The sequence below is a fragment of the Aythya fuligula genome, chromosome 25 (assembly GCF_009819795.1).
Source record: "Aythya fuligula isolate bAytFul2 chromosome 25, bAytFul2.pri, whole genome shotgun sequence".
In the NCBI taxonomy this organism is placed as follows: domain Eukaryota; kingdom Metazoa; phylum Chordata; class Aves; order Anseriformes; family Anatidae; genus Aythya; species Aythya fuligula.
Window position 1 is genome coordinate 3,166,719 of NC_045583.1, and position 16,714 is coordinate 3,183,432.

The following is a 16,714-nucleotide window of genomic DNA, read 5'->3' on the forward strand; positions in this document are numbered from 1 at the left end:
GGGTCCCGCTCCCCACCGAGGAGTGTCTGCAGCTGGGCAAAAAGTGCTTAATGTTGGCTCTGCCACCAGCAAATGGATTGAATAACTTGCTAAAGCAAAAGCCAGGGGAATGGGGTCAGCCTAAGGAAGGGAAAGCAGAGGGGGTGAATGCCAGGGGGAGCCCCCGAATCTCCTGGGTTACCAAAACCACCCGAGGTGCTGGGGTTGAGCCAAGGCATTGGTGTTCTTCTTGGACAGGAAGAATTAAAACCTCCCGTGCTTTGGGAGGGCGCAGGAAAGTGGTGGTTTGGTGCATCTGGGGACGCCCCTGGATTGCCTGCATGTGGGATGGGGGGCACAGTGAGAGCTCTGGAGGCCTCGCCGTGGTCGTGCTCCTGGGCTGTTGCTTTTCCCATTCAGGCCGTGTTGGCTGCGGAACCCCCCCTGGTGAGGCTGAAGGATGTGTTCCCAAATCTGCCGCAGTCCGAGCCGGAGCCAGCAGCACTGGGCACTTCCCCAGTCTGTCCATGGCTAGCTCTGAATGCGTGCTGATCCTTCCCGGATTTCACATTAAAAGCCCAGGTTGCCACTTTGCTGTCCGAATCACATCCCTGGGCTCTTCCTCAACCGAAAATCTGCAGCCTGTGCTCAGCAGGAGGACGATGCGCCTGGGTGTGGAGGAGATGCCAGCGAGTGGCCGCTGCTCCGGGATGCTCGTGGCATTTGCAGGGGGGTTTTCTTCCAGGCTGCAGCCTCCCACGTCCCCAGGGCCAGGACACGAGCCCCAGCTGCCAGCATTAACACGGGTTCTGGCCTCTGGCTGGGTGAGGGGGCTCCTCTGTCTTTTCTCAGGGCTCGGCTGCAGCCGTGGCACAGATTTCAGCAGCTCCCTCCGTGCTGGTGGCTCTTCCCCTGGCGCTGCATAAATTAGCACGCGTGGGTGCTGGTTTGGCAGCGAGGAGGACGGCCCCCAGCTCGATTGCTGGGATCCCACTGCTTCCAGGGGCTGCTTCACCTCCGCATACTGGTTCTGGAGGAGACGTAGGACTGCATTTCCCCCCTGCTGCTTCTTTACACTAACCCTGAGTGAGGCAGAAGTCGGAGAGAAGCCAGCTTTGTCCTCCCAAAGGCTGCTTATTGCAGTGATGATGCTCCTCGCCTCGCCGCTTGCTGGGTTCCCATGTGAGCTCCTGGCCACGCTGGCGTCCTCGCAGGTGTAGCAGTAACGTCAGCCCTGTTGTTCTCTCTCCCCTTGTTTGGGTTTTTGGCTGGTGCGGAGCCGAGGATGAAGTTTGAAGTGAGCCTGGGCTTGCTGAGGCTCTTGGCCAGGCGTTGGGATCCCACTTGTTGGAGGGATCATCCGGCTTGGAGCCCCTCCAGTTCGTTCCCGTCTCTCATCTTACCCCAGCGCACACCGGTTTGGGTCTTGGTGTCTTTCCCCCAGCAGTCCCTTCCCGTGCCACGTTCCTCCTACCAACAGAGGGAGATTTTGCCTTTCTCTGGGGTCAGGCGAGGACACAGAGAGCATTTTGCATCCAGAAACAGAGAGGCCGAGACGGGAACCGCAATGTGGCCGAGGTGACGCTCTCCTGGAGGTGCCGTGTCCTGCGCATCGGTGCCTGTGGCTGGGCACGGTGCGGTGCCAGCCCCTCTTGGGGGGCTTGTCCCCTGTGCCCTGCACCCCGTGCCTGCCCTGCAGGACGCTGCGGAGATTTCGGCTCGTCCTCTGATGAGCTTTTTGTTGCGGAACAATTGTGGCTCTGCACAATGGCGAGGAGCAGGTGGCTTTCTGAAAATACCCGCTGGAAGTTGTGTGTAATGCCTCCCCTCCCACAGGGAACTATAAATATCGGCTGAATACTAACACTTTACTTCTCCCTGCAAAGAAAGAGCCAGATCTGGACATTTTGCCTCCCTGTTTCTCCGCTGACTGAGCAGCTTGGAGCAAGCAAAGGCTGAGGATGGGAACCGCTTTTTGGGCTTGGAGCAAGCCTTCAGGGCAAAAGCGCAAGCACTGAGGTGAGACGCTGGGAGCAGCAGTCCTCTGAGTGTCTGCAGGATCCTTCGATGCTTTAGGGGCACCCGATGCTTCCCTGCCAGCTCTGAGACAGGGTCCAAGCCCTGAAGGTGCTGCCCAAGCATCCCGTCCTGCTGCATCCCCAGCAAGGGCTGAGTTGGGCTGTGTCCCCAGGGGAGTGAAGGACACGTTGCTGCAGGCATGGGGACCTCGAGTGGCTTCTGCACTTTTGCTTTTTTTTCAGCAAAAAGTCTTCACTCACCCCTCATCCCAGTGCCTGCCAGATGTGGGACTGGAGCCAGGCAGGAGAGGAAGCACCACCACATCTCTTCTCAGGGCTCAGTCACATCCGTGATGCAAATCTCAGCAGCGGTGACTCTCCCGTCTCACCCTGCAGGATGGGAATCTAATCCACCACTGCTAAAAAAATGGCACCTTGTTTCCAGCCAGAATCCACCAATTTCCCTGGTTATTCCTGGTTGTCCTGGCCACAGGCTGAACTCAGCATCAGGGAGGATCGGTGGCTCGAGCTGCCCTGGCTGCTCCAAAACAGCGCCCGGCTTCAAGCAGGGTGGGCAGCCCTCGAGCCAGGACACGGCTCCAGCAGCAGGAACAGCGATGGGGACGGGCTTGCCCAAAATCTCAGGATACCTCCCTTTCACAGCCCGTCCCCGTAACCACGTTTAACGCAGCATCACAGGGAAAAAAGGTTATAAAAAAGAACTGCTGCGAGGAAAAACCTGCAGCAAAAGGGCATCGCCTTCCTTCCTCCTCCCGGGCCTGGCTGGGAAGGGGTCGGGGCTGCGGAGCCCCCTGCTCGGCCGGGGAAGCCCCAGGGCACTGGGAGCTGTGGGTGCTGGTGTGGGCTGCACCACGCTGCTCTTCTGAGGCCGGGCTGGGCGGCTGGGAGGATTTTCTAGGAGAGGAAAAGATCAAACTGACGTTTTTATGGGATGATCAATCTCCGCAAGCTTGTTGCCTCCGAGGTGCGCGTTAAACCCTCTTTGCCAGCTGCCTGCTGGGGTGATGATCTTGCTGACAGAGCCATGAAGGTTTTTTTTTTTTTTTTTTTTTTTCCTTTCCTTTGAGATGAGAGTGAGGCTGTTCAGAGAAAAACCACAAGCTCGCCCGCCTCGGTGCGCAGGCGGATTTGTGCCTGGCTAGGTGCTGGGAGCGCTTCTCAGCCTGGTGTAAGAGGGAAAGCCGGGGCGATCCTTGGTTCCCTGGGGGGTACCGGGTGGGTGCCAAGCATCCCACCAGCAGCATGGCTCGCTACAGGGTCGTGCTGAGCAAATAATCCACCCAGGGGCAAGAAAAAAGCCCTGCTCTCCATCAGCTGCTCCACACCCAGGCGCTGCCATCGCCAACCAGCCTCTCCGAGCGGTGGTAGGTGGGACGTGGCTGCGCTGTTTTGCCATCCCAGAGAGTGGGGAAAGCATCATTTTTGGGGGGGAGGGATAGTAAAGAAAGTACGTTTGCACTGGCAACAAACCTGCTTCCAGCAAGTCTGCGCCTGGCAGCCCCGCGGGACTAAAAATACCCAGCAAAAGGCTCGAGCTGCGCAGTGTCTGTTTTCTCGGCTCACCAGCTGTCTCCTCGCAGCCTCGCTCCTCTACCCAATGATTATCCCATCAGATAAGGCCCTCTAAACCCAGGCAGCCGCATTTCTGTACTTTGAGCAGATACAGCCGAAAGGTTGAGCTTTGCTGGCAGCTTTTTGCTGCTGCTTCCGAGCAGGCTCGGACCCCTCTGACACCCGACAGCCAAGGGATGCTTTTGGCCCTGCTGCTGCTGCTGAAATCACGGGCAGGGGGTGATCGTGCATTGGGGTGATCGTGCACATCAACAAGCCCCAAGGGGCTGGGAAGTGCCCGGCTGGGCATGCAGGGGCCGAAGAAATGCTGAGCTTCACCCCGAAGGGACCGCGTCCTGCACGCATCCGCCGGCTGCGCTCCCAGAGGGGAGGGTGCGTGGCAGCGAAGGATTTCCCATCCCTTTTGGAGAACGGAGGAAATCCAGTGGTTTGGGGTGGTGTGGGAACGAGGGGGTGCTCCTGTCTGTCCTCAGACACCTTTCCCCCCCACAAGCAGAGGCACAGCAGTGAGATGGGGTGTGAAAGCCGCTTAGTTTGGGTTTTGCACCCAAGGTAATGGGGTTTGGCTGGGGAGTAAGGCTGATTTCTGCTCTTCTTGGCCCAAATCCCGGGAGCGTCTGCAGAAGGACCTGGCGGCGTGGCCCTGCTGGGGGCCGCTGGGACACCAACTGGGGGAAGGAGGACTGAAAAACGTTTCCCCTGCTTAATTCTGGGAGTTACGGGGATGGGGCTCGTGTCCAACACAACCCAAGGCGAGCAGGAGCTGCAGGGGGGCCTCAGTCCCTGCCTTTCCCCCCCCGGCCTCCTTTTTGCTGGGATGCTGCGGGGATGGGGTGTCCTGTGCGCAGCCATCCCCGTCACCCATTTGAGGGTTCAGGGCAGCATCACATCCCTGTAAGAAGTCTTATCCCACCCGAGGAACCTGCCTTACATCTGTAAAGGCCGAGGAGGTGGCAGAGCCACCTGCGGGACGCCCCAGCCCCTGTCCTGGCACGCGGGGAGCTGGCTTGGAGCGTAACCCGCAGTGTGCTGGATGCACACTGAGGGGCTGCTGCTTTTGTCAGAGCTTCTCTATTTTTAGAGGGTTTTTGTGTCGAACTTCCCATCAGCTGATGAGCCAATGTCATCCCAAGAACGGAGCTACGGCTCCCCGGCCTCGGCAGCGGGCGTCTGCACGGCTGGGCATGCACGAGAGCATCTCTTTGTGCTCCTTTGCGCGCGGCTGGGCGGCTCGGTTCGTGCCTTTTCTTCCAGTTCCCAAGCCCAGAACAGGCTGCTCTGGCCCCAAACTGCGTGCAGGTCTTCCTTTTTGTCCAGGCACACCTTTTGGTTTGAAAGGGGGTGAGATAAGGACATCCAGACCCAGTCTCAAGTGTTTCATCTGTCGTAAAGTTACAAAACTCGTAAAGCCTGGGGTGCTGGGCGGGTGCCCCGTGGGTTTGGGGGGCAGCAGGAGGGAGCTGATCGCTGTCCCCTCTCCTGCAGGTCACAGCTTTGTGGTTAAAGAGCCACGGCACCGAACGGAGACGCCCTCCTGCACCAGCTGGGGCCATCCCGCTTCGCCTTCGGGAGAACAACCGCTCTTCATCCGACTCCTCCTCAGCATGCCCGGGCAGCCCAAATATCCCCCAGGCCCTCCCTGCGCTGCTGCAAGCTCAAGCTCACCGCTACGACGTGTCCCCAAGGGTCACCTCGTCCCCCTCTGAGCATCCCCGTGGCTTGTGGATGCTCCAGCCCCCCAAAAAGGCATCAGAGCAGCAGCACGGGGGGCCGCGACGGCACCAGCGGTGCCAAGCAGCTGAGCAAGGGGGATTTAAGACCGTGAGGACCTTGTGGGTGCCAAGGACATCGCCTTGTCCCTGCGACAGCCCTCGGTGGGCACCCAAGAAGGGATGGGGCATCCCTCTACCTTCACCACCCCGTTGCCCTCTCCATTGCTGGCTTCTCGGGTGCACGGGGAGCCCGTAGAGATGTGAGCGGGGCCCTGCAGCTCGACAGCACCCAGCACCCGCCCCGCCGGGCGCCTCCAGCACCCTCTCCTGCCCACCCCGTCTCGCCATGATGTGCGAGGTGATGCCCACCATCAGCGAGGGGGACCCCCTGGGCCCCCCCCAGGGCTCCGAGGCGGATGCCGACTTCGAGCAGCTGATGGTGAACATGCTGGACGAGAGGGACAAGCTGCTGGACACCCTGCGGGAGACCCGCGAGACGCTCTCCGTCACCCAGAGCCGCTTGCAGGAGGCCCTCCGGGAGCGGGACCAGCTCCAGAGGCAGCTCAACTCTGCCCTCCCGCAGGTAAGGACACGGCCCCGGGGTGAGCAGGAGCCCGTGCTGAGGTGTGTGAGGGCAATCGGGTGCTCAGATCTTGGGTTTAGCTCCGGATTTTGGGAAGACCGACTTGGTGGGTGGTGGTGATGGTGCTGGGTGTCGTACATCTCGTGCCAAGAGTACAACCCGTGGGATCTCTCACCTCACCTTCTCCCCTGTACCCTCGTTGGTCCGTGACTCCTTACAGGGAACGTGGAGCTGTAATCTCTGCTCTTGCCCAGGGGAATGGGCACAGAGAAGGGGCAAAACCCCCCGTGAGGACACCCTGAGGTGCTGGAGGCAGATGCAGAGCCCCCGCTCGCCCATTGGCACCAAGCAGTGCGCGGGGAAGGGGCCGCCTCCAGCCATCCCCGTGGGACTCAGGGCAGCCCTCGCTTTCATGAATCCCCGCTGACATTTACAGAGCCCCCAAACGGGGCCGCTAACCACAGCTCTTCCCCACCACTGGAGGCCCCTTCCCTCACCGGCAGGGCTCCTTTCCACAGCCCCGTCGCCCTGGGGTGCGGGCTCAGGTGTCAGGACTTTCTCTGCACCGAGTGGGAACGCTGGTGGCAGAGCTGGGTGCTGAGCAGGGATGGAGGCATCGCGGCGGGCCCATCTGTTCCCTGAGCTGGAGCAGACGGGCAGCACGCGGGGAGGCTGCCAGAGGTCTGTGCTGAGCGAGCCAGCCAAGGGCACGGGGGAATTGGGGCTGGCTGTGGCTCCGTTGGGTTCCTGGCTCTGCCCAGAGCTGGGTGTTGCCGCAATCCCGGCTCCTCCACCAGCAGGACCCGCTGCAGGCACTGCAGGGACCTGGACTCGAGCTCAGCCTCCACGAGGAAAGATGCTCAGGTCAGGAGAGGAGAGGGGGGAACAGCATCGCAGGGCTGCACGGGGTGCCTCGGCTGCCCACCTTTGAGCAGGAGGCTTCAAACACTGGGGTGCTGGGCTTTGGGGCACCCCAGGGAGCCAGGAGGCGATGGATGGGCTGAAAAGGGTGGCACAATCCAGGGCAGAGCTCGGGATGGTGGCCGGCGGGCTCTCAGCATCCCTCCTCCGCTCCAGACAGGGGAAGGCAGCTCAGCAGGGAGGCAGCCCCCGTCCTGTGCTCGGAGCTGGGCTCTCCGTGCTCTCCACAGGCTGCCCAAAGCAAAAACCCCAACAGCTCTTTCCAGGGCAACCCCTCGGATGGGTCACTCCACGTCCCCAGAGCTTCCCTAAGACCTCCCCAAGTGCCGGGCACCTCGTGCTGGTGGCTCGTGTCCCCTCTGCCCCCTCCAGCGCTCGCTGCGGAGAGCAAGCCGGGTCACCCTGAGCGCGCCGCCCGCCCCGGATTAAGGGACCGTGCGGATTTATTCCCAGCTCCTGCTCCAATAAAGGGTCCTCGGCGCCACGCACGGCAGCGTGCGGACGGAGCAAACTGGGTCAGCGCCCGCCAGCCCCCTGGGTGCCCCTCTCCAGCTCCCTGCCCCGCGGCGAGGGATGCGATGAGCGCGGGCGGCTCATGGGGAACGGCCCCGGGCGCCCGCTGCCCCCCGCTGCCCAGCTTTACCCCGCACGGGCAGGGGGGCTCCGGGCACGGCCAGCCTCACGGGAGATGAGGGCTCGGCATGAACACGGGGAGCAAACCCAGCGGCGCTGCTCGCCTGCCCAATGGGACTAACCCCAGCATGTGCATGTACCAGGTAAGGGGGACGCGGCGGGGCGCTTCCCTTGGGGGGTAAGGGGGGGCTTCCAGTGTGCCTCTCCCATCCCATTCCTCCTCTTTTGTGGGCCTTCCTGAGGTCTGCTTCACCGAGGAGCTTTCAGGAGTTTGTCAGGCCCCGTTGGGAAGGGTCTGAGAGACTATTGGGAAGCAGCCTGCTTGAAGAAACCCTTTTTTTTTTGGTGCAGCTCAGTGCCCCCCGAGGCCGACAGCCCTTTCGCAGCACCTCCAAGGAGGCAGGCCCTGGCTGCACGGAGGAATTGCACGGCTTGGGCTGGCCGGGGACCAGGGGAGGTGGCACTGCGCATCCCTTCAGGGCCCTGGGGCAGTTGGCTGCTGCTGGGACCCCCAGTGGGGCAGACCCATGGATGGGGCAGGCAGGGATGCCCCAGGGATGCTCCTGCCTGCGGCTCCCGTCCCCCTCCCCGGTGCCGCACGGCCGAGCCGCCCCCTTCTGATCTGTGGGGGCATCCCTCAGCCCCCAAAAAAAGGCAGAACTCCAGGGCGATTTCCCAGGGAGACTAAGCTGCCTTAATGCTTCTTTACATGATTTATTTATTCATGTGGGAGCGCCGAACGCGACTTAATCGGGCTGAAAGCTCCCGGCTCCAATCCCTCTCCCCTCCCGGCTACGCGGGGGGTGCGCGGCTGAGCCCTGGCACCGAGGACCAAGCCCCGAGCAGGGTGTGGGTGCCCTCAGCAGCACCCCAGGGCTGTGGCACGGCTGCCAGCTCCCTCCTGCTTGGCCACTGGGTGTAGTGCGAGCCAGGGATGCTGTGTGCAGGGCTCCAGATGCGTCCAGATGTGCTCCTGCTGCGGGGTCCTGCGTGAGGCTGCCATTCTCCCCATCCTGCCCAGGGCTTGGGGGTCTGGCAAAAATCCCTGTCCCTGTTTATGTCAGGGGGAGAACGGGCTCCCCGATTTCACAGAGGCTGCTGCGCAGAGGGCTGCTGATATGCTGGGAAACCTGCTGCGATCCTTCCTTCCAGGCCCTCACTGCTTTTTGGGGCTGCCCAGGGAGCTGAGAGCCAGGGCAGAGCCTCCAGGACCCCTGAGCTCTCTGGAGGTGGGCAGGACCCTGGCATCATCCATCACCCCAATTCCTCCCCTTTCACTTACAGGCGAATCTAGAATTCCTTCTGCAAAGAAGAAGCACGAAAACACAAACCCCAGAGGCTCCAAGCAGGGGGAAAACACCCACGGGGTGAGGGCTTTAACGTACCTTCAGGTTTTGGGGAAGGACGGAGGGAGCTGAGCTTTGAACCCTTGGAGCCTGCCGCCCTCCTACGAGCTCAGGGCCCTGGGGTTTGGGTTACTCCTTGCTCAGCTGCACGGCGCTGCTCTCCGAGTAATCCTGGGTGGAAACACATCCTGACTGCACGTTGAGAGGGGAGGACACCGACACTCATGGGTGATCCCCGCGGAGCCACGGTGCTGGGCTGAGAGAGCCGGGAAATGGCACCGCGGTGCCCGGCACCGTCAGGGGGTGACGGCTGAAACCCCGGGGTGCCAGGCAGGATTTAACCTCCCTAACGCTGTGCTGCCTGCTTCTGGGGTTGCATTCAGCCCCTCGGGGGTGACTTAGGGCTTTCCTGGGGATCCGTGCCTCTCCTGGAGGGGTCTGTCTCCTCCCGGCACGGACAGATGGACAGACGGACAGACGGACGGGCTCCGTCCCTCGCACGCTGAGCCAGCAGCAGATTTCCAGGTGCAGGCGGGCAGCCTTCCCGTGGCAAGCCTCGCCTGTCAGGAGCAATCACTCCAATTAGGGGCTTCGAAATGCCATTAATCACACAGCTGGAGCCAGCTCCTTCCTGAGGCTCGGGTGCGCTGGAGCGGTGGCCGTGCTCCTGCCACAAAATGGTTTTTGCTCACTTTGGTGAGATCTCGACGGGGTGGGGAAAGGACGAAGGTGGCTCAGGGCTTTCACATTTCAGTTTTCCATGCTTTGAGCCATCTCCCCCTGCTATAGCACTGAGCTTCCCCAACCTCTCCCCGAGGTCTCCCTGCAGCGTTTCTCCAGCCTGGAGACCCCAAACTTGGCACCAAGAGCCCCATGCCCCAGCTTCCCGTCTCAATGCACCTCGCCGTGCTCCCTGTCTCCCGTCTCCTCCTGTGAAACCAGCATCAGCATCCGTCCCCCCCACATCCCTCCCGTGCGGGGCTTGGTGCCGAGCCCAGCCGCTCACCCTCACCCTTTTTGGGTGGTTTGGTTTTAATCCCAATTAGCCACTTCCCAGGCTGCTGGGCTTCCCGCAGGGCTCCTGGGGGCTCTCAGCGCCGTCTCTAATTATCCTCCATTTGATTGAAGATCAGGCACCTCTGCTTCGCTTTCTAATCCGTTTATAGGTGTCCCTGCTTAGCCTGAGCGCTTGCTGGAGCCAGGGGCATGCAGTGTGCAGCTCTGCCTGCCCATGGCCAGGGGACAGGAACATCACCACGTCCTCCTGCTTCACCCCTGCAGGTTCAGGGTAGAAGCTGTGCTCTGGGGAGTGCCTCTGTCTGCAGCTGGGGCTTGGGGAATTTTCTTCTCACCATCCCCAACCTCGCCTGGTGCCCGCCGATGGCCCAGAAGCACCCACAGTGTCAGCCAGGGCTGACAAAGCCATCCATCCATGTGGATGATGGAGTGAATTGTCCCTGTTTTTTATTCCCAAGGCATCCAGATCAGGCCTGTAGGTGCCCCCTAGCTCAGCTATCCCCCGTTGTGTCCTGCTGTCCCATCTCGCTGCAGGGGTGCTGCTATTTCTGGTGGTAAAAGCTCATTTTTTTTGCAGCCTTTCCCCAAGGAAGGACAGTCACTGCGGTCTCTCGGGATGCCCTGGGAGCCTTGCTGGTGTGCGGGGTCCCTGACAAGGGGACGACTCGGAGGGGGCTGGGATGGGAGCTCTGTGCTGAGCCCCGATCAGCCCGGGACGGAGCCACCACCTCGCTTCAAGCCCCAGCCCTGTGGGTGGCATCAGGACGGCTGGGGCAGGGGCTGTGCTGCTCCCTCCTGCAGATTTTCTCTCTCTTTTAATCTCCTTGCCTTTCGGGATGAAAGCCTGATTGCAGCCGCAATCTGCACAGCTTCGCCACCCCGGGAGGCAGAGCGGGGTGAGGAGGGCTGGGCGCTGCTGGCTCTGTCCCCGTCGTGGCACCCGTCTTCCCCGGCCACCCCTGCTGCCTTGTCCCGTCTGCTCCACACCGCAGGAAGCACCGCTCGCTGCCTCCTACCCTAAGTTTGCAATTTGCTGAGGGTCTCTAATGCTGCTGGGCTTCCTACCCCACGTGCCTGCGGGTTTCCAAAGGGCTGCAGTGGGGAGAGCATCAGGCTCCGCAGCCCTGCTTCCCCCTCTGGATTGCAGCCTCTCCGGATTTGGAGGCTTTGGATGCGCTGGGTCCCTACCCCAGTGCTAGGGGAGAGTCTGCAGCATCGCCTACCAAAGCTCAGGCTGCAGGAAAACATCCCTGGGACCTTCCCAGCCACAAGAAGGCTTTTGCTGCTCACCACGAGCCCGGTTGCCTGTCCCCAAACCCAAAGCAGCCGCTGGTGCACGGGTACCTCGTCTGGGTGCCTCTCGCTCCTCCCCTTCCCACTCGCCGGCTTTCCCAGCCCTACATAATCCACGGGGATGCTCACAAGCTGCTCTCTCTTGCATGCAAGCGCTTGCATAACCCGGCCACACACACACACGTGTGTGTGTGCTGCGCTGAGCCGAGCCCTAATCCCCAGGGGCCGGGAGAGCACGGATCCAGGGAAGCCTCGGCCGGGCACTGCTATCTCCTGGGGGTCTCTGCGACCTGGGGGGCTTGGGGTGGGCCAAGAGCAAGCACCAGACAATGCCTGGGCATGGCAGGAGCTGGCGAGGGAGGTGTCGGTGTGGTATGTGCCTTCTGTGGGGTGGGGATGAGGCCAGCGCTGGAGCAGCCCCTGGGGAAGCGATGGGGCAGGAACGGGGCTGGGGTGCTGCGGCGGTGCCAGGACGAGGGCGCTGGGCAGGAGTAGCCCCAAGGAGGAGCGAAGGGCAGGAGAGTGGCCACTCAAACCTGACTGCAGCTTGATCTTTCTCTCCATCCCCACTGCCACACATAGGTCCTGTCCCTTTGTGGGGTCTCAGCATCCCCGGTGACACCACCGTCCCCATCGCCCTGGGTAAAAGCCATTGCGAGCAGCCCAGGGCACGGTGTGGGAAGGGAGGAGGAAAATGTAGCTGGGAGAAAGAGATTGAAACACTCCGAGTGTCGTGGTGGGACGTCAGCTGGTGCAAGAGGTCTCCCTTTGAGCTGAGCGGAGCATTTAATTCAAATCCGAACGCCTTGCCTCACTTTTAAGGCTTTTTTATTTGTTTAACTGGGAAATTAGAGTGGAAGGATTTCACGCTGTGAAACCGCTCTCAGCTCCCAGTCAAAATTTGTTTTGTTAATGCTCAAGCAAATCTTTCTCAGTTTCTTCTGCAGCCCTTTTCCTTTTTAAGTTCTTCTCAACAGCCCTGTGAAGCGGGTGTAAATTCATGAAGCGTTTCCTCATTTGCATTTTTCACCCTACAAAGTCCCAGCTGCACCATGTCACCTAGCCCTGGCACACACCAGTGACTGGAACAGCAACTGGGAGCGGTGGGAGAGTGCTCCTGGGCTAACCCGGGTGCTCGTGTTTCCTTTTTTTTTTTTTTTTTAAGAAAAAACAAACCCTCTTGCACCCTAGGAACTTCACGGCAGGTTTTCTTTCTGCTCCACCACAGCCACAATTGAAGTCTCTGTGTTTTGGAGGGGTCCCTCATGTCCCTCTGCTGTGCCATCCCTCGTTGCACAGCTCTTGCTGGACGTCACCTCCTGGGAGGCTGCTGCCAGACTGGTAGCAACTGGGATTCTTCTCCCCCCGTGCCCCATCTGTCTTGGCTGGGACGTGGGGCTTGGGGGTGGCTGGCTGATTTTTCAGCCTGGTGGGACATTTCTCAGCTGGGTGCTCTTCGAGGGGACGGGAGGGGATGGGAACGTGCTGGTGGCCTTGGCTGGAATGCTTTAAATGCCATCGAGCACTTCTGGAGCCAGAGAGCAGTTTCCTGTGTCACCGGACATCAAACCAAGTGGATAAAGAGTGGGATGCTGCTGTGGTCCTCGCTTGTTTAAAGGAATAAATCGCCTCCCAGCTCGCCTGTGCGCTCCGCTGGCTGCTCTCTGTCCCTGTCACCCCCTGGAGGGGTTGGGGTAGGAAATGCTCCGTGCCAGGAGTGGGCTCCGGGTGCTGGCCCCATCTCCATCCCATGCTCCAGCTAACGGCCGTGCCCTGCTCTCCGCAGGAGTTCGCCACGCTGACGCGGGAGCTCAGCGCGTGCCGAGAGCAGCTCCTGGAGAGGGAGGAGGAGATCTCAGAGCTGAAAGCTGAGCGCAACAACACCCGGGTAAGCGGCAAAAACCTCCCCAGCCTCCCCAGAAAATTCCCCTGGGTTGACAAGAAGCTCACGTTTGCCCTCTTGCAGCTCTTGCTGGAGCACCTGGAGTGCCTGGTGTCGAGGCATGAGCGGTCCCTGAGGATGACCGTGGTCAAGCGTCAGGCCCAGTCGCCGTCTGGGGTTTCCAGTGAGGTCGAGGTGCTCAAGGCACTCAAGTCACTCTTTGAGCATCACAAGGCGCTAGATGAAAAGGTGAGAGGGGCGGCTGGGGCCTCTCCCATCCCATGCTCAGAGCAGACCTTCTCCCAGTGCTCCTCGCCGGGACAGCCTGGCCTCCTCCCTCTTCGTTTTATTACATGATGTGTTGATGTGGGATGCCTCAGCAGGAGGGTTTGGGGAACTCAGCAAAAAGATACTGGGAACCGCTGGGGCTGGAGCAGATTCTGTGGGCTTGAGGCCATTGGGGATGGGGACCTTGCTTCTCCCGTTTGCTCCCCTGATGGTGGTGAGTGCAGCTGTTTGGCACCCTGGTTCAGTCCTCGCATTACAGCACGTAGAGTTTCTCCTGAGTCGTTTGCCTCGAGCATCTCCTTGCTGTGCTAAAAAGCATCTCCAAGCTACCCTGGCCTGTTTAAGCTACTCCAAGCTACTCCTGGCATCCTCCAGGACTCAGAGCAGCCCTGGCTGTGCCTCCCCAACACGCTTTTGCTCTCCCAAGTGATGGGCTGAAGCCTCCCTGAGTCTGTGCCCTGGACATGAATCCATATAGGCATGGCCTGCAGACAGATAAAAAGGGGTTAGGGGTTCTCCTGGCTCCAGAACACTAACCATAATAAATAAATACCCAACTTTCCCATTATCTTACCTACCTGCAGGTCAGGGAGCGCTTGCGAGCATCCTTAGAGCGAGTGGCGACCTTGGAGGAGCAGCTGGTGGATGCCCATCGGCAGGTAAGAGGTGCTTGGCAGCCTACCCTGGGCCCCTGCTGGGGCGACTGCTGTGCTAGGACTGCTTGGAGTTACACCAGATTTGTGAATTCAGGTTGAATTTGGCGAACTCTTCCTTCACCCTCTCTCTCCGGTACCCCCTCAGCCCTAAGCAGAGGCTGGAAGAAGCCAGTGGGGAGCCAGCTGCAAAGCTGGGTGTGCTGGGGCTGGCCTCACTCGTAGCCAGGCCAGCTGGTTTCATTACCTCTCTGTTATTAATTAATCCCTGTTGGTGTGCAGGTGGCAGCTCTGCAGCAAGGCGCCACGCGGGAGGCCCCAGCAGGCGAGCGGGATGAGAGGGAGCCCAAGGAGCCGGCGCAGAAGCTTCCCTGGAAGGTGAGAGCCCCAAAAACGCCTGCTCTGACCACGCTCACCAAGGCCGTGGTTTCTCTAACCCCCTTGTTGCAGGCTCTGGGGGACTGAATGCTTTTTGCCCTCCCCTGGCCCTATACCCCTGGGAAATGCCCTTTGGATACGAGCCGTTTTCCAGCACGGGGGAATTTGTGCTCCCACCTGGATGCTTCTAGGGGCTCAGCTTCCCAAAGGTGTTCTGCACACCCAGGGACTCAGCACTTAGCTAACCCCGTTCCGCTGTGCCTGCGAGATGCCACATCCCTGCTAGTGGGGACTGTTCCCGGGGCTCCCAGAGCCCCCTGCCCCACTCACCCACCCCATAGCTGCGCGTTGTGGGGCAGCCGGGCACCCACCTCCCTCTCCGGTGCCTTGCAGCGGCTCTCCAACGGCTCTGTTCACCCCGACGACGAGGCAGGGCGGGTGGTGGAGCTGCAGGAGCTCCTGGAGAAGCAGAATTTCGAAGTGGTCCAAGCCAAGGAGCGCATCTCCGCCCTGGCTGCCAGCGTCGCGGAGCTGGAGGAGGATCTGGGCACCGCCAGGAAGGATCTGATCAAGTCAGAGGAGATGAGCAGCAAATACCAGCGGGACCTCCGAGAGGTTAGGCGCTGCCCCCTCTGCTCACCGCTGTTTGCTGTTTCCACGTGCTCTGTGCTGGGAAAGAGTTTGTAACCCCTTTTGTATGCATGGGAAAGGAGGGAGAAGGGCGGTGTTCCTCCCCAAAACCCTGCCTTCGGGGGTTGTCCCCGCATCCATCAGCAGGACTACCCTGAGGTTATAATGCCAGTTCTGTGATTCTGTGATAAGCAGACTCTGAGATACCCCCAGGCAGTGAGCTGTGTCTGTGCCAGGATGTTTTCTGGGATCACCTGACTGTCCCTTTCTTGTCCCCTCCATATTTTTGTGCAAAGCGGGGCTTTTGCTGCATGCTTAGGTTCAGGGATGCCCCAGGCTCAGAGAATCCTTATGGCCCAGTTGTTCCCAAATTGCTGGCCACGGGCTCAGGGTGTGACAGCCCCATCGCTTCCCCAGGCTCTGGCTCAGAAGGAGGACATGGAAGAGAGGATCACCACGCTGGAGAAACGCTACCTAGCAGCCCAGCGAGAAGCTACCTCCATCCACGACCTCAACGACAAGCTGGAAAGCGAACTGGCCAACAAGGAGTCCCTGCACCGCCAGGTACCGGAGCGGGACCCAAAGGCTCCCACCACCCCGAGGACCCGGGAGGGAGAAGCGGGTGCTGGGGAGGGGAGGTGGGTGCCAGGAGTCACGTCCTGCCCTGTCCTGCAGTGCGAGGAGAAAGCCCGGCACCTGCAGGAGCTGCTGGAGCTGGCGGAGCAGAAGCTGCAGCAGACGATGCGGAAAGCAGAGACGCTGCCCGAGGTGGAAGCGGAGCTGGCCCAGCGCATCGCAGCGCTCAGCAAGGCAAGTGTGTGGGGTTGCGTGGGGCGGAGGGGCCGGGGGGCTGCAGGAACCAGGGGCAGAGGCAGAGGGCTGGGCACCCACCTGCAGAGATGGAGCCTGGCAGCCCCAGGGCACCCTGCTCTCGGTCCCAGCCTCTGAGCTCTGCTGCCCTCTGCTTCCTCTGGGGTAGCGGGGACAGTTCACAGCTTTTAAAACTCCTCACATGCAGGACTTGCTCCTTTCCTCAACTGCTCTCTCCAAGGCAGAGGTGGCCTTGCTGCTTGGGGTGGCCGTCACCTGGTGTTGGGATAGTTTTGGAACGAGGAGGAGGAGGAGGAAGGACCCAGGCTGGATCTGGGAGGGTGCAGGCTTGGGTGGGGGTGTGGATGTGGCCAGCCCTGCCTTTTCCAGGTGCCCAGTTGCTTGTGGAGCACCTCCATCTCTGATCCCCTCTCTAGCAGTCGTTTCAAGGCTTGCCCAGGGATGCAGGCAGCAGGAGGGAGCGCCTCATCCCGGGAAGGCTGTGGATGCAGGGATGGAGGGAAGGATGCGGGAGGGCCCACGTGGTTTTGGGGAGCGCCATCCGAGAGGGCTGCTCTGCTTTTCCCAGGCAGAAGAGAGGCACGGGAGCATCGAGGAGCACCTCCGGCAGCTGGAGAGCCAGCTGGAAGAGAAGAACCAGGAGTTGGCCAGGGTAAGTGCTGCTCAGCCCGGATGGGGGAGTCCTCGAGGGTCCTGATCTGGCCTCAGCTCCCCCTTGCTGTGACAGCTGGGAGCCTGGACACAACAGCACAGAGCTCCTCACGGCGAGAGGAGCAGAGCCACTGGATCTGACGTGGCCGGCTGCTGTTTGCCATTGCAGGCCCGCCAGCGGGAGAAGATGAATGAGGAGCACAACAAGCGGCTCTCGGACACCGTGGACCGGCTGCTGAGCGAGTCCAACGAGCGGCTGCAGCTGCACCTCAAGGAGAGGATGGCAGCCTTGGAGGAGAAGGTAGG

General features: G+C 60.9%; 1 protein-coding gene across 3 annotated transcripts in view; it reads left to right on the forward strand.

Annotated features, from left to right (window-relative positions):
- Window positions 1-16,714, forward strand: part of PPFIA4 (PTPRF interacting protein alpha 4) — a 47,753-nt gene that overhangs the window by 13,536 nt on the left and 17,503 nt on the right. For all 3 annotated transcript variants that reach the window (XM_032203153.1, XM_032203154.1, XM_032203155.1), the window contains exons 2-11: window positions 5,076-5,885; window positions 12,882-12,983; window positions 13,062-13,226; window positions 13,850-13,924; window positions 14,201-14,296; window positions 14,690-14,911; window positions 15,344-15,490; window positions 15,602-15,736; window positions 16,326-16,409; window positions 16,578-16,709. In XM_032203153.1, coding sequence (XP_032059044.1) covers window positions 5,649-5,885; window positions 12,882-12,983; window positions 13,062-13,226; window positions 13,850-13,924; window positions 14,201-14,296; window positions 14,690-14,911; window positions 15,344-15,490; window positions 15,602-15,736; window positions 16,326-16,409; window positions 16,578-16,709 — 1,395 coding nt within the window. In that variant the 5' untranslated portion in view covers window positions 5,076-5,648. The remainder of the gene's footprint in view (window positions 1-5,075; window positions 5,886-12,881; window positions 12,984-13,061; window positions 13,227-13,849; window positions 13,925-14,200; window positions 14,297-14,689; window positions 14,912-15,343; window positions 15,491-15,601; window positions 15,737-16,325; window positions 16,410-16,577; window positions 16,710-16,714) is intronic.